Below are 22,943 nucleotides of genomic sequence, written 5' to 3'. Positions count from 1 at the left end.
GGGAAGAGAAGAGTATGGAGAAGGAAAGGAACTGCTCATGATCCTAAGCATACCATCTCATCAGTAAAGCATGGTGGTGGTAGTGTCATGGCGTGGGCATGTATGGCTGCCAATGGAACTGGTTCTCTTGTATTTATTGATGATGTGACTGCTGACAAAAGCAGCAGGATGAATTCTAAAGTGTTTCGGGCAATATCATCTGCTCATATTCAGCCAAATGCTTCAGAACTCATTGGACACCGCTTCACAGTGCAGATGGACAATGACCCAAAACATACTGCAAAAGCAACCAAAGAGTTTTTGAAGGGAAAGAAGTGGAATGTTATGCAATGGCCAAGTCAATCACCTGACTTGAATCCGATTGAGCATGCATTTCGCTTGCTGAAGACAAAACTGATGGGACAATGCCCCAATAACAAGCAGGAACTGAAGACAGTTGCAGTAGAGGCTTGGCAGAGCATCACCAGGGATGAAACCCAGCGTCTGGTGATGTCTATGCGTTCCAGACTTCAGGCTGTAATTGAATGCAAAGGATTTGCAACCAAGTATTAAAAAGTGAAAGTTTGATTTATGATTATTATTCTGTCCCATTACTTTTGGTCCCTTAACAAGTGGGAGGCACATATGCAAACTGTTGTAATTCCTACACCGTTCACCTGATTTGGATGTAAATACCCTCAAATTAAATCTGACAGTCTGCAGTTAAAGCACATCTTGTTCGTTTCATTTCAAATCCATTGTGGTGGTGTATAGAGCCAAAAATGTTAGAATTGTGTCGATGTCCGAATATTTATGGACCTGACTGTATGTGTTACCCCCTTCTTGGGAGAAGTATTAGAATGTGTTTTGAGGTGTAATGCTAAGTATGCCTATACTGTGTGTTAGAAATATGAATTTGTTGACAACTTTGTATAAAAAATACATTTTCAATCGTAACCGCAGGAATAATTTGCGAGTCAGAGGAGTCCCAGAGTCTGTGAATGACCTTTCAAAAGCCATGACCAAGCTATTCCAATCACACTGGGTCCTTTGCTTGTGACCTCATTCACAGAGCCCTGCGCCCAAAACCTCCTAACAATAAACCACCTCGCGACATTGTCCTTTGTATGAAGGATTTCCTGATTAAAGAAAATATACTCAGGGCTGCCCGCAATATCCCAACAATCACTTTTGAAGGCTCCGCTTTGCAAATATTCCCACATGTCTCTCTGGCTACATTGGAGAGACGCAGAAAAATTAAGGAAATTACGTCCACCCTTTTTTCAGCTCGGATCTGCTATAACTGGGGCTTCCCCTTTAAGTTGATAGTCCCCCACAATGGAAGCACATACACCGCTACATCTCTCCCTGAGGGCCAGGATATTTTGGCCAAATTGGGCTTGGTTGATCCTCCTTCTCCTCAACGCCCTCCTTCCACTCCTTGGGTATCTCCAATATGGCACACTCCATCTCCAAGAAGAGAACGGAGGAGAGTCAGACAAGAACCAGGATGAACCGTTATAGATGGACTTTGCTCGTTTGTGTCTCATACATCCTTTTGGATGTTTTTCTTGGTCACTGCTGAGATGTCTCTATATCCCTGAATATTATGTTTGCGTTTTTGGTATTTATATCTGGATGTGTTAAAGTTTAACTAAGGTCTTTGGACCTATATTACACCGTCCGTATGTTCATGATCTTAAGACTCTTGGCCACGTGACCCCATCCTGCCGCTTGGCATGGCCGGAGATGTCACCGCCCAATTGTGGGGTGGCGGCTCTGGTTTCCATGCTTTATAGCGTCAGGGTTTGGGCCTGATTGGCCCTTTGATGTTTGATTTTTCTGTTTTTTCCTCTTTATAAAGCTTTAGTACATGATATTGGTTTTGTGCTGATTTGTGGATGTCCTGGCGCCCACACTGGGGTCTGGATGTTCCTTAAATTGTCACTACAGATTATTGCTTTGTTTGTTGTGGATCTGCTGATTCTAATGTCTAGCAGATCCACATCTAGCCAAATTGTTCTCAGAGATGTCCTGTCAATATGTACTTTTATGCTGATAGCTATTATTTCCGTTGCCACGGTTATTCAATGTATTTCGCATAATGTCCAGGGTTTCAATTCACCAAACAAGCGCAAAACAGCCTTTCTTCAATATAAGCGATTAGGGGCTAAAATTATTTTACTACAGGAGACCCACTTTGCAGCGGCAAAACACCCCACATATTTTCATAAATCCTATAGGCAGGGATATTACACTTTACATTCCTCTAAAAGCAAAGGTGTAGCCTTTTTTTTGCATAATTCATTCCCTTTTGAGGTTCAACATGTGTACCGTGATCCGAACAGTAGGTTTATCATTCTTAAAGGCACCCTTTCGGGTCGTGAACTTACGATCGCTAATATCTATGCGCCTAATTCGGCACAAGCTTCCTTTTTTTCTCAATTTTTTAACTTTCTGGATAGGTTTTTATCCCCCCATCTATTGGTGGGTGGTGATTTTAACCTGGTAGCAAACCCGCTTTTGGACCGTAGCTCCCCCTTGCAATCTTCCCAAGCTTTCCCAAAATCCCTCACTAAAAAACTGGATGCCCTCCAGTTGGTTGATACCTGGAGGGCACATAATGTGGGAGCCAGGGCTTATTCATTTTATTCTCACCCACATGACTCTTATGCTAGATTAGATTATACTGTACCCCCATTTTACTAGCTAATTCTAGGAAAGCTTGCATGCACTTGAGTCCCTGGTCGGATCACAATATAATAGCCTTATCTATCATGTTTATAGGGTTGGCACCTACCCCCTACTCTTGGAGACTTAATGACTCTATGCTCACTGATATTAACTCTCGCCAAGAGGTGGTTACTTCTATTCAAGAATATTTTCAATCTAATTCTACTCCTGATATATCTCCAGCCACACTATGGGTAGCACATAAGGCGGTCCTACGTGGCCGCCTAATCTCCATGGCTTCTTCCAGAAATAGAAAACGATAGCAGCAAATTCTACAACTTACCCGAGAATTAGAAGCACATTACAGAAGCCACATTGGGAACCTCTCCTCAATAAACAGCTATTATCTCAAAAGCATTTAGAATTGAATACTCTACTTTCTCAAAAGACCGAAAAAGCTCTCCGCTGGTTGAAGGCCTCATTTTTATTACACAGCAACTCAGCGTCTACTATGTTTGCAAGGAAATTGAATCACTCTTTGCGCCCCCCACATATCTATAAGTTACGCAGTAACTCTGGCACTGTATCGCCTCTTCCTCAAGAAGTTATGGGTATTTTTGAAAATTTTTATTCCAATCTATTAGCCCCTCCACAGTCGAATTCTGTTCCACCACCCAACTCATGGCTGGATTCTATACCCCTCCCTGCTCTGTCACCTTCTCAGTTAGCCTCTCCTAACGCCCCTTGTACCTTGGAGGAAAAAACCTGTGCGATTAGCGCGCTAAAAAGCTCCACTGCACCGGGTCCTGACGGATTTACTGCTCATTATTATAAACACTTTGCCTCAACGTTGGCTCCCTATCTGATAACTTTATTTAATTATGTGTTGCAGGGAGGTAAATTTTTTTTTTTTTATTACCCAAACCACAGAAAGACCACCATCTACCACAAAACTACAGGCCAATTTCAGTAATGAATAACGATCTGAAAATATTCAGTCGCATTTTGGCAGACAGGTTGGCCCCTGTTATCTCCTCTTTAGTCTCTCCAGACCAGTCAGGTTTTATCCCGGACAGATTTATCACTGATAATATTCGCCTCACTTTAAATGTTATTCAAGATGCCAATTTGCATTCTAAAGAGGTTTTGTTGCTAAGTCTGGACATTAATAAGGCCTTTGATAGTGTCCTTTGGCCTTACTTGTTTACATTGCTGCAGAGAATGGGCTTCAGTGATGAGTTTTTGTCTGGTATACACGCCCTATATGACTCTCCTAAAACGAGAATATGGCTTCCCGGTTGTAACTCTGACTTTTTTACATTGGGAAGAGGTACCCATCAAGGTTGTCCTCTCTCACCCCAATTGTTTGCACTGGTGCTGGAACCTTTGGCAATTGCAATCAGATCACACTCAGATATCTCTGGTTACCCATTATTAGTCTCACATTTCAAAATATGCATGTATGCTGATGATGTAATGCTTTTCTCACTAACTGGTTAACTTCATTGCCTAATTTATGCACAGTATTGAATGACTTTGCTAAAGTGTCAGGTCTTACTGTTAATCTTACCAAATCCGTGATTATGCCTGTTAATATTCCTGATTCCCTAAGTGCATCTCTCCTTAGCTCTTTTCCATTTCGTTGGGCCACGGATCGGATTTCCTATTTAGGTATCAATCTCACTCACAGATACTCAGATATATTTGCTACTAATTACCCACCATGTGTGTCGCGTCTTTCTACTCTACTGAAGGTTTGGCATGGTTACCCCATTTCCTTTCTGGGTAGAGTCACGGCGGTCAAGATGAATATTTTGCCCAAACTACTTTATCTATTTAGAGCACTTCCAGTCTCGGTCTCGAAAACATTTCTGGATCACTTTCAGCGGGTTATTAATAATTTTATCTGGTGTAATAAACATCCACGCGTTACCACATCTGTTCTGTACCACTCACAATGGACAGGAGGTCTAGGTCTTCCCAATTTTTGGCTATGTTACCTCTCAGCCCTTTTGCACAATTATCACAATGGGCGACTGTAAATTCTCAGATCCCGTGGATTAGATTTGAATCTCAGTCTATACGCCCATTTTATTTACCGGGTATTTTGTGGTCCAAAATCCCCCCTCGATCGTTCACTTTTCACAACTCTATAGTTACCCATTCATTGACACTTTGGTCCAAATATACACTTAAATTAAATCTGGTCTCTTCTGTTTCTCTGGGTGTTTTGTTTTTTGGTGATCCAAACTTTATTACGGCATTTTCTTCCCCTCAAACATTTCGTTGGTGGTATGATAGATCTCTTATTAGATTATCTGATTTTCAAAGAGGAGGATCTTATATTACTTTTGATATGCTGCGAGTACTTTTTGAGGGTTCGCTTCGCGAGTACCATCGTTATCGACAGATTAGACATTTTTTTCAGTCACATTTTGGCCTCATACTCTCCTCTCCGATCTCATTCTTTGAACGTATTAGCCGTGACTCTCCTAGGGGTAGGGGTCTTATCTCAGATCTTTATCATCAATTTTTGATCAGTTTCTCTCCCACACCCCCTTTATATAGACAAAGATGGGAGGAGGATAGTGGTATCACTTTCTCAGATGAGGAGTGGGATTCCATGGTGGATAACATATGTAAGAGTTCGAGATCCCTTTCTGTCCATGAGACTGCCCTCAAGGTATTAACCAGATGGTATTATACCCCGTCAAGACTACATGTACTGTACCCACAAACTTCCCTTTATGTTTCCGGGGCTGTGGCCTCACAGGTACATTGGTTCACATGTTTTGGGCTTGCCCAACTACAGTGGGGATCGAAAGTTTGGGCACCGCAGCTAAAAATTTGTATTAATGTGCATAAAGAAGCCAAGGAAAGATGGAAAAATCTCCAAAAAGCATCAAATTACAGATTAGACATTCTTATAATATGTCGACAAAAGTTAGATTTTATTTCCATCATTTACACTTTCAAAATAACAGAAAACAAAAAATGGTGTCTGCAAAAGTTTGGGCACCCTGCAGAATTTATAGCATGCACTGCCCCCTTTGCAAAGCTGAGACCTGCCAGTGTCATGGATTGTTCTCAATCATCGTCTGGGAAGACCAGGTGATGTTAAGCTCAAAGGTTTTAAATGCCCAGACTCATCTGACCTTGCCCCAACAATCAGCACCATGGGTTCTTCTAAGCAGTTGTCTAGAAAACTGAAACTGAAAATAGTTGACGCTCACAAAGCTGGAGAAGGCTATAAGAAGAGAGCAAAGCGTTTTCAGATGTCAATATCCTCTGTTCGGAATGTAATTAAGAAATGGCAGTCATCAGGAACAGTGGAAGTTAAAGCAAGATCTGTAAGACCAAGAAAAATATCAGACAGAACAGCTCGCAGGATTGTGAGAAAAACAATTCAAAACCCACGTTTGACTGCACGATCCCTCCAGAAAGATCTGGCAGACACTGGAGTTGTGGTACACTATTCCACTATAAAGAGATACTTGTACAAATATGGTCTTCATGGAAGAGTCATCAGAAGAAAACCTCTTCTACGTCCTCACCACAAAAATCATCGTTTGAACTTTGCAAATGAACATATAGACACGCCTGATGCATTTTGGAAACAAGTTCTGTGGACCGATGAGGTTAAAATTGAACTTTTTGGCCGGAATGAGCAAAGGTACGTTTGGAGAAGAAGGGGCACAGAATTTAACAAAAAGAACCTCTGTCCAACTGTTAAGCATGGGGTTGGATCAATCATGCTTTGGGGTTGTGTTGCAGCCAGTGGCACAGGGAACATCTCACGAGTACAAGGAAAAATGGATTCAATAAAATTTCAGCAAATTTTGGATGGTAACTTGATGCCATCTGTGAAAAAGCTGAAGTTAAAGAGAGGATGGCTTCTACAAATGGATAATGATCCTAAACACACCTCGAAATCCACGGGGGATTACATCAAGAGGGGTAAACTGAAGGTTTTGCCATGGCCTTCACAATCTCCTGACCTCAACATAATTGAAAATCTATGGATAGACCTTAAAAGAGCAGTGCGTGACAGACAGACCAGAAATCTCAAAGAACTGGAAGACTTTTGTAAGGAAGAATGGGCAAAGATACCTCAAACAAGAATTGAAAGACTCTTGGCTGGCTACAAAAAGCGTTTACAAGCTGTGATACTTGCCAAAGGGGGCAGTACAAGATATTAAGTCTGCAGGGTGCGCAAACTTTTGCAGACACCATTTTTTTGTTTTCTGTTATTTTGAAAGTGTAAATGATGGAAATAAAATCTAACTTTTGTTGACATATTATAAGAATGTCTAATCTGTAATTTGATGCCTTTTGGAGATTTTTCCATCTTTCCTTGGCTTCTTTATGCACATTAATACAAATTTTTAGCTGGGGTGCCCAAACTTTCGATCCCCACTGTATATCCTTGGTTTGGCGTAGGATATCGGAGGTAGCTGCTTCCTTGGTAGGTGCCCCTTTACGTCTGACTATACAGTCCTGTTGACTGGGAGCTCATATCCCGGGGGCCTCTGATGCTGTTATGAGATTAATACATACCATTTGTATTGCCACTTTATGGGCTATTGCCCTACATTGGAAATCCACCACGGTACCCTTGGCCTCTGTTTTACATAGAGTTGACGCTGTGATGCTCATGGAGCGTATTCATTATACTTTGCTGGACAAGATGCACTTGTTTGATAAAAAATGGGAATCATGGAGGGTTCATAGACATTCATTACATGACTGAAAGCATTCCGTTTGAAGGCTATTTGGCATATGCTATTGACAGATGTATCTTTCAAACCACTTTATCGTTTACATTCCTTATGTACTTAAAATCTTTTCTCTTTCTTTTTCCTCCCTATCTATCTTTTTTACGTATATGTACTCTTCTGAAATGTACTTTTCAAATGTGCCTTGTTATTAATGTACACATTACTTGAAACTGTACTGTTGTTCTACAGTCTACTCTTGAAAAATAAAACCGTTTGTAAACAAAAAAAAAATAAATTTTCATTTTCTTTCTTCATTTTCCAAAAACTTGTGGCCTAAAATGACATTTTCAAAAGATACCTTATGCCTCTTAGAAAATAAATGTAGTAATTTTGTGGGTGTTTCCGCTAAACCTGGTGCTCCAGGGCCTTTAAAAATGTAATAGGCAGTCAGGAAATTAGATGCTTAGTTTATGCCCTTAGAAAGTTTGAATGAGCTCCCTGGAGGGGAGGCCCCTCTTTGTGGTTAGGCTGTGAAAAAGCCTCACAAATATGGTATCCCCATACTTGGGAGGAATAGTAGAATTTTTTTTGTGGTATATTTGTAAGTATGTCTATGCTGTGGGTGAAACATAAAATTACAACTTTGTGAAAAAATTGTATTTACTTTAATCAGTTTCTAAAGAATTGTGGCAAAAAATTATAACTTATAAAAAAACTCACCATGCCTCACAATAAATACCTTGGACTACTTTCCAAAAAGGGGTCTATTGGGGATATTTGTACTTTCATGGCATTTTTGGGCCTCAAGAAATGAGATAGAACATCAGGATTGATCATTCTTCAAAAACTGTGTGTGTGTGTGTATATATATATATATATATATATATATATATATATATAAAATAGTTTGTAGACTCAATAACTTGACCACAGACTAAATAATATATACTGGTTTGGATTATTTTTACCAAAGAAATGTAGCAGAATATATTTTGGCCAAAATGTATGAGGAAAGATTATTTATTTGCAATATTTTATAACAGAAACGAAGAAAAAATGCTTTTGTTCTTAATCTGTTCTTTTTCCCCTTATATAACAATAATGCATACCACCAAAAAAAGGTCTGCCTGTATAAAAAAAAGATATAAAATTAATTTGGGTACAGTGTTGCATGACTTAGTAATTATCATTCAAAGTGTGACATTGAAGTGTGAAATCTGAAAAATGGCCTGGGCAGGAAGGGAATGAAGTGATAAAAAAAAGCAATTAAACTTTTTTGGTAAAAGCCCTTTGTAAAGAGTGGACTTTAGTCTTTCTGCTCTGCACTGTATACTTTTGTGATGGTCTATTTTATCATGTGAAAGGATTGACTTTTGGTTATTAATAATTATGTATACTGCATAGCTATTACTACAACTTCAAGATAAAAATATTCACCAATCTATAATGTAATATATCCATTGTGTATGGAAACATCAGAACATATAGGCATCATTCATGCATCTGAATCTTGTTTTGTATTACTGGAACAGCCTGCCTAGTTTGTTTTTGCCTATCTTTAATAGTGAAAAAATAATGAGGTGCTGTGTGCATTACAGCCTATGAAGTTGATGGCTCAAGATACTGTACACTGAACAGTGAAGTAAGTGCTGTGCGAAAGAAAATTTAAAAGCAATCAAACGCACTTCAATCTTTAACCTATACCCTTTTGTTTTTGGAAGTGGATGGTGGAACAATTGGGTGCAATAGAGACATGGAAGCTGTATGCGACAACCATCTTGTTAAGGTCTCAGCATTTTGCTTTTGTGAGCAGTGTTCCTGTTCTTCCCCCTACCCCTTTGCAAACCATGAAATTTGTAGCTGTAATGCACGTCAAAAGAGCCTCTTATCTTAATTAAAACACAAATAGACGCCAGTGTCCAGGGCTCTAAACAACTAATTAGTCTTGGCAGGATGTCTCTTTCCAGGAACCATGAAAAACACGTTCCTCTGCCTTATCATAAAACAATAATAATTCAGTCAAGCAGTCACACATGACCTGTAGGGCCATTGGAGCTCTAGGAATTTAGAGTGTGCCATAAAACGTCTGTTCCACGGGTAACAATTCCGCATACAATTCATAGAATTCAACAGGAACCAGGCACATTAATATTAGGTATATATTTGAATAGGAAATATCATACTGAACAAATCAAGGTCATACATGACTATTAGCCCATAGGAAAGGGGAGAAAGCAGTCTCTTCCCACCTGGGTGACAAAGGTAAGCTGTGTTTGGTATTCCTGGGTTTGAAATATAATTCTGAATAACAATCTGCCAGGTGCTAGAAAACCATCTGCACGTATTGGAAGTTGTTATTATTTGGTCATAAATTTGGTGACCTCCTAGCACCCATCCCTTAAACCGTATTATTGTTCAGTTGGTCTCTCTCCACACCCCCTTGATATAATAAAAAAGGGTATGACAGGACTTGTTAATATTGAGCTCTCATTTAACATCAATCAAGGAACATCTTAATGGACTTGAGAGCCAAGACAAGTTTTTGCTGGGACTTTGCAAGTATTCTGCCTTCTTAACGCCTTGTTCTCTTTGTGTAGACATCCAATAATCTGATGCGTTTCGAGGACTTGCCTCTTCCTCAGAGCCCTGAGGAAGAGAGAAGTCCTCAAAACGCGTCAGCCTATTGGATGTCTAAACTCCCTATTGCGGACTGTTACTCAGCGCGGTGTTGACCCAGCTGTTCTTTATGATGCACCTTGACTATATTGTCGTTTGTGAGTACAACACATACTTTATTTTTTATTAAACATTTTTTATGGTCATGCGCTAGGCCTGTGCGCCCTCTGTTTTTTCTTTCTTCATTCAGTATATTTGGATTCCCCCGGTCTATTTGAGGGCAGCAAGGTGTGCATGTTCCAGGACATTCTTAATGTGGTTGTAGCCTACATCGAGTCCATCCCCAAGCGCAGGAGCATTTGTGTTTGCTGGTTCTTAGTGATAAGACATACTATGACCACCAGGAAGGTCCTATGGGGGGGGGGGTTAAGGACATTAAGGCGCTAGAAGAATGGTTCAACATGTTTTGCGACAACAATCGCTTCTTCAGGGGCTGAATAGCAAAAGATATAACATTAATGTGTACCAAGCAACAAAAAACCTCCTTGGTTGCTGGCCACTATTGTGCCCCCATATCTGGCTCTTGGATGGCCCCTTACCATGTGGGAGCAGTGGAGGAGATTGGCCCTCTGGAATTAGGAGGTTTTTTGTTGCTTGGTACCCATTAATGTTATATGTTTTACTATTCAGCCACTGAAGAAGCGTTTGTTGTCGCAAAACATGTTGGGCCATTTTTCTAGCGGCTTAATGTCCCTCACCCCCCCATAGGACTTTCCTGGTGGTTATAGTATGTCTTTTCACTAGTCTTGTTTCTTTAGTATGGTGGGATGTGTGACATTGTCCGCGGGAACATTGTACAATGGAATTTTTAACAAAAAAATGTTTTTTGTGTCATGACTTATCATCATAATAAAGTACAAATTATTTTACTGATATGTGTTTATGGTTTCTGTGCCTTTAAAGTCCATTTTTTCCCTTTGCCTATTTTTTACCCCATTTTTTAGTCTGAGTAACTAGGACATGGCACTAGTGTATCATAAAATTGGAAATGACCTGACACCCGAGTACACTCCAATATTTCCTTTTTGTTTAAACTGTCTCTAAAGCTTTTACTGCAAACTAAAGAATCCCTGTCTCTTAAAGAGTGCTATGTTTATTGTTCACATTTGTTCTTGCTAACATTGTGAAGGGTTGATAGGCCCAAAACTATCTGGTGGCAGTCTGGAGTTTGAAGGGTTAATTGCGTAATTAACCTAACCCAGTGACAATCGCTCTCAGGCTTCTGGTACCTAGACTGTGGTCCCGCGAGCTGGAAAATCTTTGCGCAGGGTGCACCTGAGAGTGGCATTGTTACGCAAGTGACAGCACGGTGTGAGATTGGCTGGTCCTTTGTCATGGGTTGGTGAGAAGGGCAGGTGTCGGGCAAAGCATTCGGCACAGATGGCAGGCAAAATGTTCTTATAAATAATTAAAAGGCTTCCTCAAGGAATTGCCAAGATGGGCCTCTTTTATACCAAGAGTGTTTTACTTCATGGAGCCACCTAAAATGTTGAACCACTACTTTTCTTACTTCATGTGGTATAAAAAATATTTTAAAGTGTTTTCTTATTCAAGAAAATTGAGTTGCAAATTAAGAGCACCTTAGGAGCATATTTAAAGAAACTGCCTTACACTTACCAGAGTTTTTTGCAAAGTTGCTATCGCTATAAAACTGAACCAGTATTAACAACTGGATTGTTATACTCCAGTTCATGCAGTCCCTTGTCACCTGCTGGTTTTTGGAAGTGACAGTTGCACGTCTTGGCCAGGGAAGTGCCCCCCCCCCCCTGAAAAAAAAGCCATTGGTACCTGGGATGAGTATCAAAGGCAAGTTGATTTCCTGGCTGACTTTGGGGATATAAGAATTGCATTTCAATTAGGTCGTGATATAGTATTGATTCTAAACGCAAAGCATTGATCTAACATGTTCATTTCTGAAGTTTTAGCACACATTGGCAGACTAAAATGTAGTGATTAGTTTTCTAGGAAAAAATCGATATGGGACACAGTTCTGTATCTGGTCAGATGATGCCCTAAAGTGACATAAGTTTCAGATTTCAAAGAACAAAACTGAACCTAGCACTTACCTTATGCAATGTTTATATTTTAGATTATTATTATTATACAGGATTTATATAGCGCCAACGGTTTGCTCAGTGCTTTGCATTATAGTGGGAGACAATACAGTAACAATACAGTTCAATACAAGAGGGATTTGAGGGCCCTGCTCCTTGGAGCTTACAATCTAGGAGGGAGGGGTGAATGGTACATTAGGTAGTTACTGTGGCGGATGGACTGGTTGGAAGAGTGGAGGATTCCAGAATTAGCAGAGGGCGGGATAGGCTTCCCTGAAGAGAGAGGTTTTCAGTGATCGCCAAAAGGCAAGTAGAGTAGGTGATAGAGTGATAGATTGTGATAGGGAGTTCCAGAGGATGGGTGACACCCTGGAGAAGTCTTGGATACGAGCATGGGAGGAGGAGATAAGGGAGCTAGACAGTAAGAGGTCTTGCAAGGAGCGGAGTGTATGGTTTGGGTGATATTTAGAGATAAGATCGGTTATGTAAATTGGGGCAGTGTTGTGTATGGCTTTATATGTCATTGTTAGAGTTTTGAATTGTATCCGTTGGGCAACTGGGAGCCAGTGGAGGGATTGGCAGAGAGGGGTGGAGGAAACAGAATGGTTAGTGAGGTGGGTGAGTCTGTCAGCAGCATTCATGATAGACTGGAGGGGGGATAGACTGGAGGGGGGATAGCCTGCGATGAGGTAGGCCAATGAGGAGGGAGTTACAGTTAGTCTAGGCGTGATATGACAAGGGGCATAGATGCACACCTATACCAAACCTTTTGTTTACTAAATAATAATTAGGTGGTGAGGGATATAGAAATGATGGACATTTTTTTTAAGCAATAAAAATAATACAAAATCACAATGTTAATGCAGATTTCCAGCTGAAAAAAAAAAAAAAAAGTCAGCAGCTACAAAAATTGTAGCTGCTGACTTTTAAAATACAGCCACTTACCCCTCCCTCTGTCCTCTCTCCCTGGCGCCAGCATCTTTAGTGTGGGCACCCGGCTGTGGCAGCTTGAGGCTTCACCCCTTTTGGGTGGAGCTCTGTTTTAAGCTCTAAAGAATTGGCAAAGGTAGAATTAGGAGTCTTATAAGCCAACATTAAAATCTATTTTTAATGCAGCTCTTAAAACCCACTTGTTGATGCATAAAAGGGATCAGGATCAATCTGTAGCAATGAGAAGAGCACAGATCATTGACAACTTTGTCTTGCCACTGCACATGCACAGAATTACATGTTTGAAGCACAGGAACATAACAAGGGCCGATCAATTTATCCACATGCCATTGAAAGGTCTTTATTGGGTATTTTATCTATCATAAATCATATATCCTGTGCTACTGTATAATCTAAGCTACTTTTGGACTGTTCTGACCCTGTTCACGTGTGCTTGATGTGACTTGCAATCTGTACTTTGGTGCTGATTGTCCCATCATCTGCCTAGTTAGTGCAATGTAAATCTTGTTTAACCTAATGGACTTCACATGTGACTCTGCAAACTGCTCAAGTCTCTATGTAGACATTCTCCTTGGTAGTAATAAAAAAAAGTATAGCGGGGTCATTTTTACAGTAAGAAACCCTTATGCAGTTACCTTGGGCAGCAGGGTAAGAGAGACAGCACCAAATCATAGCATATAAAAACGTGCACTATTGACTTTTATTGTTATTGTTTATCTGGTCCTCACTTAAAAATGTGTCTTAAAATTGAAGGTTGGGGGTTGTACATGGTTGTTGGACATAACAACATAATCCTCATACATTGTTTTCACCTCAAAAGCATTATAATGGACATTGATTTCTAAAAGCATACTACTAAATCATTAAATTAAAAACTCCCTCTTGTCCTATATGTTGTCATATTTTGTTATGAATGCATTTAAAATTCTTTGATGTTGCCAATTATGGCCTTCTGCAAGTGCATTTATGAAATACTACATGAAAATATCTACTCATTCTTTTCCAAATTACTCATTGTACGACAATAGCCTTGATGAATTCAATGAGCTTTTTAGAGACATTTACCAAGAATAATTAGACTTCTAATAAATTTAGCCTTGGGTGGTTTTGCATGTACAGGAACTATTGTAAAAATCAAGGTCTCACTGAATTAACCTACTAATCTCCATGTACTGTATGTGTTGATTAGAAATATATGGAGACAATTACAAATCCTGACCGGTGTTGTTTTCCAATAGTGTACAGTACATCACTGGGAGGTCTTTAAATTTGAAACCTATATACAAACAATATATTTAAATATAAAGTGTTTATTGTGGAATTTTCTATAAACTAATGCCCAGATATTTAGACTGTACAAGACTGCCATTGATTTATAGAAATGATTGTACTGTAAAATATATCAATTGCTGGTCATGTGACAATGTAATTTTAAAAGAAATTTGAGCCATGTGTGGCTTAATAATACCATCTTAAACATTGGTGATGTGTTGTATTATAGCGTACATAACTGCCAATAACCTATTAAAGCTATTGGGGAAAATGAATATTGTCCACTATTGTCCAATATGAATATTTACAAATACTGTTGGTTTTCTAGAGAAAGCTGTTTTCTTTCAGACTATTTCTCTTACTGAAACTGCATTGCTCATCTGAGCAAAGAGATGGTCCTGGTGGGACCAACCACTCCCCAGTCTCAATCAGTCATTTGTATGAACTGAAGTTTGAGCTGTTCAGTTTTGTAAATGCAAGAATCTTTTTGCAGGGCAGCTACAAATGGACACATACAGTATGAATAGAAATCTATATCCTCATGGCCAAAAGGGACAATGAAATATTAATTTTAATATTTCATTTTTATCTGAGTAAACATTAAAACAAATTGCTTTATATTTAACATAAAAAATATACACACAAAAGTACAAAAACACTATACATTCTTGCTGAACTTCTGACCTATACATGCCATCCATTGTATACAATTGTGTCACTAGCTGTGATTGGTGACATTGATCACATGTACAGACTGGGCCAATCACAGCCCATCTGTGTCATGTAATTAGCTGTGGTCAATCACAGGTAATCAGAAAAAAAACCCTGAATGAATCAATTTCATTCAGTTAAATACTTGCTTGTAACAAAGAAACTCTTTGCTATATGCAATCGTAATGTGTAAAAAAAAAATGAATACTGATCATTTCCCAAAAGTAGTACAATGTTACTTTGGTAACATTATAATACCCTGGTCACAGTGTGTTATGAAAAAACAAATTGTACAAAAATGAAAAAAAAAAAACAAATAAATAATGGAAAACAATGTGTGTGTGTGTGTGTGTATATATATATATGTGTGTGTATATGTATATATATATATATATATATATATATATATGTTATATGATGATGCTGTATTACACTGGTGACATTATGTAAAAAAAAAAAAGTGAAAATGTTTTTTTAACTTCTTAATTTTCCAAAAAATTCTGACAAAAAATTACAACTTTAATTAACTCACTATGCCTCTTACTAAATACATCGGACTGTCTACTTTGCAAAAAGTGGTTATTTGGGAGATATCTGTACTGTCCTGATATTTTTGGGCCTCAAGAAAAAGGATTGGCCATCAGTACTTCAGGATTGATTGATTTTCAGATATACAGTATACTATAGTACTATATACTATATAACTTTCCTACAAACTAAATAATAAATACTGATTTGGGTTATTTTCACCAAAGAAATGTAGCAGAATACATCTTGGCCTAAATTTATGAAAAACAATTATTTATTAGCAATATTTTATAACAAAAACAAAGAAAAACACGTTTTTTTTTAATTTTTGGTCTTTTTTCATTAATTTTGCAAAAAATAAAAACCTAGTGGTGATTAAATACCAGTAAAAGAAAGCTCTATTTGTGTGAACAAAATGATAAAAATTGTGTTTGGGTACAGCATTGCACTACTGCGCAATTGTCATTCAAAGTGCAAAAGCGCTGAAAGCCGACAATTGTTTTGGGCAGGAAGAAGGTAAAAGTGATAGGTTTTGAAGTGGCTAAATTGCTGTCAAAATGACAGCTCCCAGACACTTTGCATGATTTGTAAAAAAAAACAACAGGGGATTTAATTAATTTATAGCAGACCCTTATCCTAGATGAGAGTCAGCTATAAATGTTAATGTGGTACACCCAACACTCACACCCACAAAAAAAAAAAAAAAACAGCGTGGGGCCCCCTTAATTGCCAAACCAGACTCTTCAGGTCTGGCATGAATTAAGGGGGAACCCCATGCAAAAATAAAATCCAAAAAAAAGACCCCCCCAAAAAAAATCTATACCAGACCACTATACTAGAAGGCAGCTTGTCTGGCCAGGAAATGGGGGAAAAGATGAGCATGTACTTCCCCCTGCAGCAATCCAGGCCACCTGCTCTCAATGTGTGGGGGGGTACCTTGCCAGGGGGGACCCAGTGACATCATTGACTAAATATGGTCATTTACATTACCCAGAAGACACCCGACCCCTGTCCATCAGAGCTATCAAAAGTGGCTGAACAGTCATGGGGTACAATTGTTTCAGCAAAAGGTTTTTTTCCTTTTAGTGGGTTGGCAGGTCAGTGGCTATCATGAGTGATTTGGGTCATTATTGCTGGACAATGTGAATAATGCTGGATGTACATCGTGGGATTGGATTTTTTTCAATTAAAGGACTGTGTGGTTTTTCTTTTTGAATGCGTAGGGGTACTCTGTATCACTTACTCATTTACATAGGGGACCAGTTTCTGAGGGTCCCCTTATTGTGAAAGTGGGCTTCCAGATTCTGATAAGCCATCCACCCACAGACCTCCAAAACCACTTGGCCAGGGTTTCTGCATGTTATATAGTTTGGTATGGGGAGGGGGCACATGATCACCACCCCTTTCTGGCTACCCACGCTGCTGTCAGGGCTGGGCTCCTGCTACTTAATAAACAGCTCTTTTCTTTCAGTGCTCAGAAGCTGATCAGCTGTTGGTTAATTACCAGCCACTTGTCTCCAAAGTGACTCACCTGGATACCATTGCCTGCCTCATTAGTCCAGCCCACAGCCAACCCATTTTGTTATTTTAGCAACTTAGCTCATTTCCTCCTTGCCCTTGCATGGTCTATGATCTCCAGTGTGTTCCTGTGTACAACTTGGTCTGGCTGGTTTCTCTTCCAATTCATATTCCTGATTTTTGGCTCCTGACTTTGCTGACTTCTGGTTTCTTGACTCTGGCATTTCGTCTGATTACCTGCTCTGGCATCCAAACCCTGGCTTCTGTTTTGACTACTTTCCTGATCTATGTTGTATTTGCTATTTCATTAAAGGTGTGATTTTAACTGCACTTTCTGTCTCTTCCTGTTTCATGGTTCCTGACAGCTGTATGCTTGGATAAAGATTTGGCATGGATTTTTATGGAGACCCTACACTTTTTTTCATCATTTTTGCATGGTTTCTCCCTTAAATCCATACCAAACCCAAAAGATATGGTATGGAATTTGGGGTTGGCTCCACACCATTTTTTTCATTTGTTTGTTTTTTTTGCATTGTGTTTCCTTTAGTATTCCTACCAGACCTGAAGGGCCTGTTATTAATTTGGGCCTAACCCCATGCCATTTTAAAAAATGTTTTTAACTATCTCACTCTCCTTTGCCCACATGGCTGGGGATTCCATCTGAATGTCCGAACAACCAAGACTGCCAACACAACTTGTGTTCAGACCAAACTTTAAACTGTTTGTAAACCCTTACGTATACCCAGTGAAGTGCCTGACCTCAGGTGATACACAGAGATGAAATAAATCTTACTACACAAGTTGTACCTTTCTATCTGCAGGCTCTACATCCATTTAAAGTCCAGAATTTATAAAGCTTGTCTGAGAATTCAGAAAAAAGGGGTTGGAGAGCTAAAATCACACACTGCTGAGTGCAGTGAGAGTGAGGAGGGAAGAGAGACACCTGTTTCTACACAGCTAACAGGAACAGAACAGAGGCTGTCAATCTGTTGAAGTTCCCTCCCTGTCACCATTTTTCAGGAAAAATGTCAGGAAAACTTGTTATGACTCCTGCTCATAGCAGAGGAACAAAGCAGCAGACAGTAATAAAACTTAGTGCTCTGTATTGAGACAAGTACAAACTATACAAGGATATGCATGTTGTTGTTTCACCTGTAAGGTTTCTACATATTATATAAAAAAAACTCTACCCCCTTTATGTTTTATATTTAACTATTTATTTTAAAATGCACATGAGTTTTTAAAAAAAAATCACTAAGTAGGAAACCTTTTCCCTAGACAAATAAAGAATAATTTTCTTATTGACAAAATGATTGAACAATCTGTATGGTCTCTCCCAAAACTGAGAAGATGTCACTGAGAGTCATTTTTATTTAGCTCTAGAAAGCATCTTACAGAATCTCTGCTAAATGCAGACTCAGCTACAACTGATTACTACTTGGTGCTTTCTAGGCTGTTTCCCCAGTACCAGTACATTCAGCACTGCAAATTTACTCACTTAAAAATTAAATCAATAGAGTCTGAATAGGTAATAAAATTACTACTTTGCAAAAATGTAAACAAATTGATCTACAACTCTCAAACTCATTATCCAACACAATTTCAACTCCGTAAAAATAGATCTACAGCTTATAACCATATCTGAAGTGCTGAGTGTACAGGAACAAAACACTTTTGAAAATGATAGCTTGAATATAATTTGCTTAGGGAAAAGTTTACAAGAGAAAATAAATAAGATTATGTTTGTGTACTGTAAAGCTTATAGTCGGCTTTTGATTAAATGACTTCTCACTCCTCTATATTCTTTAGTTTATCTTATTATAGTTTTACTTATTATTTATACCATCAACCTACAATGTAATAAAAAAATTATTATATAACTTCTGAAAGGTACAATCGGATGACCTAATTAACATGCTTAGGGGTTATTTAATCCTTCAGATCCAGGTAAATGTTTTTCAGGTTTAGTATGATCTTTCATAGGTTTTCTATCATTTATAGATTTTTTTTTAGGCTATGAGTCTTGCGTCTGGTACATATTGTTTTCATAACTATATTGCAAGTGGGTTTATGGCAACTCAACAAATTAAAGCAACACAAACATGTGCTCAGATAATTTTCAAAGCATTATTATTTTTTAATTCACTGGATCTAGCTCACTGCACATCAAATCAGTCGACTAGGATGACCACTATTGTTTTCCAAAGAAAATGGCTGCCAAAGCCATATTATAAATCATGCAGTAATGTCCAGTACACTATTTATGGAAGGTGTTATATTCTGATATAAAAAAATTATATCTACCTTAAAGATAGTTCTGTTTCTACTGCAGAATACTTTGGGGGAATTCCCAGTCCCCCTAGTTTCCTGGTTTCCCTTATAACAGAAGCCATGCTTGTAGATTTCACCAACTCCTCCTGCTAAGCTCTAATTTGTATTCTACAAACATATTGGTGCTCTATGGATACAATTATGTCTTTATGGTAAAATTCCCATTTACCAAACAATGTGAACAGCAGGACAGTGGCTCTAGGATTATATCCAGGGACGTCAGAGAGGTACCCTTTTGTCTACTCGGAGTGTTCAGAATTAGATGTCATTCAATAATGGATGTATTTTTAAAAAAATATTTTTTGTAATATCATTTGTATTTTTGATGAGCACTGCTTACTGTTTTACAATTTAACTTACTTGTTGCTTGCAATATGTAGGGGACAAGCACATGGTTTGCAGTCATCAGGGAATCCTTTTACAATGCCATAGAAACCCGGAGCACAGGTCTCACAGTGATCACCGGCAGTGTTGTGTTTACAGGCCTGAAAATAAAAAGCTACATCTGAATACATGTATAGAGCTCATTGCATTTATTGCCAAATCAATATTTTAAGGAAAACCTGTATTATAAATAACACAGCACTGAAGTTGTACTTTGTAGTCATAGTGTATCATACCGACGCTAGTGTAAAACATTTCTGCATTGCTTTTCCTGCTCCCAATTTTAAGTATAGCTCCTCTTTCTGTACTGGCTCACCACCAGTCTTGTATCCAGTGGATGGTTGGGAGGTAAATCCCCAAAAGTCCCCCCAGAATCGCTGAAAATACTACCAGACCCTTAAAGGTGTCATACAGCCTCATTGCTCATACCAGCAGTTCAGTGTGGGGTCTAAGGCACTGTGTTTCTGACTGCTAGTCTTGGAAGGTTAGGGGTGAGATTTGGTGATGTCCCTACTGTGTTGCTTACTGTTCTCCTTGCTAAAATCTCTGACTCCAAAAATATAATTACTGGACTGCTTTTTTTTTTTAGCCTGTTATTCTGATGCAACTTAATTCTGTAACTGGCCAGCCCTGTTCTTGTTCATGGCAATGGGTCTATAAGAGTATTTATTACAATATGTATGTATTTTGTTTCTTATACTAAAAAACCTTTATCCTCCCAGTCACTTAATCCATAGAGATCTGTAGATTTATGGTACCTAACCTAATAGTTGACCATAATTTTTAACAAGGGTAATTTACTAGTAATAAAATACATTCTAATTAACAACTGTGCTGGTCACAGTATAAAAACTTATTTACAAAGAAAGTGATTTTTAGCAGCTTTTTGATAGTTTTAATGTGATTTTTATTCTCTCAGTGAATAGTAGAAAATCCTGGACTATGCAGAGGCAGAGGTTATGACTGAAAGTAGACGTGGTGTAAAATCATACCTGACAAACAGAAGTGTTTGAGTCACACATACTACTGTGCCCATTACATTGGCAAGGTACACATGTTCCAAGAGTTGGTCCAGTTCTTTGTCCTGGTGAAACAGGAGCCATTCTGAAGAATCCAGGCAAGCATGCCTAAGAAGATATAGTACAAATTTAGCATATAGTCCACTATTCTAAGTAACAATGATTGAAACAATTGCAATGGTAGTGTTACAGTTTCATTTTTGCTAAACAAATGAGTGGTCCCATATGTAATTAAATATATTGCTTTTTTGTTATTTAATGAATCTGGAGAATGTTTCATAATTTGACTAGGTATTACTGGTTATACAGTATAATAATTATATATTAGTGGAGTGGAGAAAACTGCTTTTGCAGCTTTCTCCAGGTTTTGGTATTCCTGGAAGGGGCTCTGTAGTTTGGAGATTCCACAATCTCTTGGGTGGGATTGAATCTCCAATCCAGTGTCCGGGTTTTGGGGAGGAACAGCAGGGTGTGTGCCCAGGTGCACACAGGTCTTATAATGGAGGTTTAGGAATACCTCAGGGCTCCACCCAAGAGAGACAGGAAGTCTCCTGCAGAAGTCAGAGAGGCTGCAGGTGGCAGCCGGAGTATGAAGGTCTGCAAAAGACAGTTAATGGCCTAAAGAGCTATGTGCGTCTGAGTTAATGACCTGAGAGCTTGGCCAGAGGAGTCACCTGTGGCTCTAAGTTGTGTACCCGAAAGAGCTGGTGGTCAGAAGGACCAGTAACTATAGCAGCAGTGCTGCTGAAGAGTAGCCATGTCAGGGCTCCCGGGTGTGACCAGAGGTATGTGACTGACGCAGGGAAACGCAGACTTCAGATATGTTATAAACAATATAATTTATTAACACTAACAATACAAACATAAACGCAGTGCAATACTAAAACATAACACAGTGCAAACTAACCAAACCAAACCACCCACAGATAACAGTACATACAATGCAAGCGTCGTCAGGCAGGCCGGGTCAATATCAATCGGGCAGGTAGGTACAGGGGGAGCAAGCGGAGAATGGTCAGGGTCACAGGCCAGGTTCAGCAGGTAGCGGGCAGTGTGGTAAGAGGGTCAGGCAGAGGGATGGTCAGGGTCACAAGCCAGGGATCAGAACAGGAGAAGTCAGCAGAGGTCAGAATCAAGCAGGGTCAGCAACAAGACAGGAACAGGAACAGGAACGCAGGTTTACAAGATACAGGGCCCAGGAAAAACACACACCAAGGCAGAGTCTGCAGGTCTGGCCATCCCTTAAATACACCAGTATAATTAGTTCCAGGTGTTTGACTGGCTGCAAGGTTGAGTCTCTGATTGCTGGGAGCACCCGCTGGCCAGCCCTGGTACTGCAGCTCATAAGGCAGGTGAGTCCCACTATTGCTGGCCAGTCCATTCCTGACAAGCCAGGTGGGCTAGTATTTTCATTTGCATTGTGTATATTTTGCTGGAGAAGAACCCCTGTGTGGGAAACATTGTGTTTTGGACTTTCCTTTTTTTCCTTTTAATAAAAGTGGGCTACCAAGTCCTGCAAAATAGTTCCTGACTGGCGTGAACTCACCTGCAAACGCATCTACCACTGAGCTAAACATCCCCAAATATTACAATATGTACATATTATCAGTTTGCATAATCTGAAAAGCACAACCTTACTGCAAGAATTGTAAGAATACCTCACATGAAAGCCCAGAGTACCCCATTGGACATTCACATTTCTCTATCAAATTGGCCTTCGGGCTCATGGTAAAAGAAGTTCCCTCTTCTGCCACTTCCAAAAATACCTCAGAAATTCTGTCAATATAAAATACATTGGTTACAAATGTAATTGTTTGATTTCTGCATGAACATAAAACATAGTGCAGAACAGAAAATATTAATATTTATTATATATTAATATTAATATTAACCCAGCACCACAGCCTATTATGTTGAAGTAATTATCTTTTCTTAGAAGAAAATAGTGGATAATCTGGAAACGGAAGCAAGATAGGTGGTCTAAAATATATCTATAGCAAAAGCATTTTATTTACATAAAGTGAGGAAGGCTTAAAAGGCCTATTAATATTATTGACCTTGGAGGCTACGTACTGTGGATAACTCTTTTATCAGACAAGAAGCGAGAAGCTCTCTAAGGCTGGCCATAC

At 39.1% G+C, this 22,943-nt stretch overlaps 1 protein-coding gene across 6 annotated transcripts in view; it reads right to left on the bottom strand.

Annotated features, from left to right (window-relative positions):
* LAMA2 (laminin subunit alpha 2) overlaps window positions 1-22,943 on the bottom strand; it is a 1,220,316-nt gene that overhangs the window by 359,757 nt on the left and 837,616 nt on the right. For all 6 annotated transcript variants that reach the window (XM_089676131.1, XM_089676133.1, XM_089676134.1 and 3 more), the window contains 3 exons: window positions 22,473-22,590; window positions 20,788-20,922; window positions 19,772-19,896 (listed from right to left, as the gene is read on the bottom strand). In XM_089676131.1, the coding sequence (XP_089532257.1) occupies window positions 19,772-19,896; window positions 20,788-20,922; window positions 22,473-22,590 (378 nt within the window). The remainder of the gene's footprint in view (window positions 1-19,771; window positions 19,897-20,787; window positions 20,923-22,472; window positions 22,591-22,943) is intronic.

This window comes from Staurois parvus, unplaced genomic scaffold (assembly GCF_062004578.1).
Source record: "Staurois parvus isolate SC_StPar_1 unplaced genomic scaffold, SC_StPar_1.0 ptg000165l, whole genome shotgun sequence".
Lineage (NCBI taxonomy): Eukaryota > Metazoa > Chordata > Amphibia > Anura > Ranidae > Staurois > Staurois parvus.
This window is presented reverse-complemented; position numbering and strand designations above follow the sequence as displayed.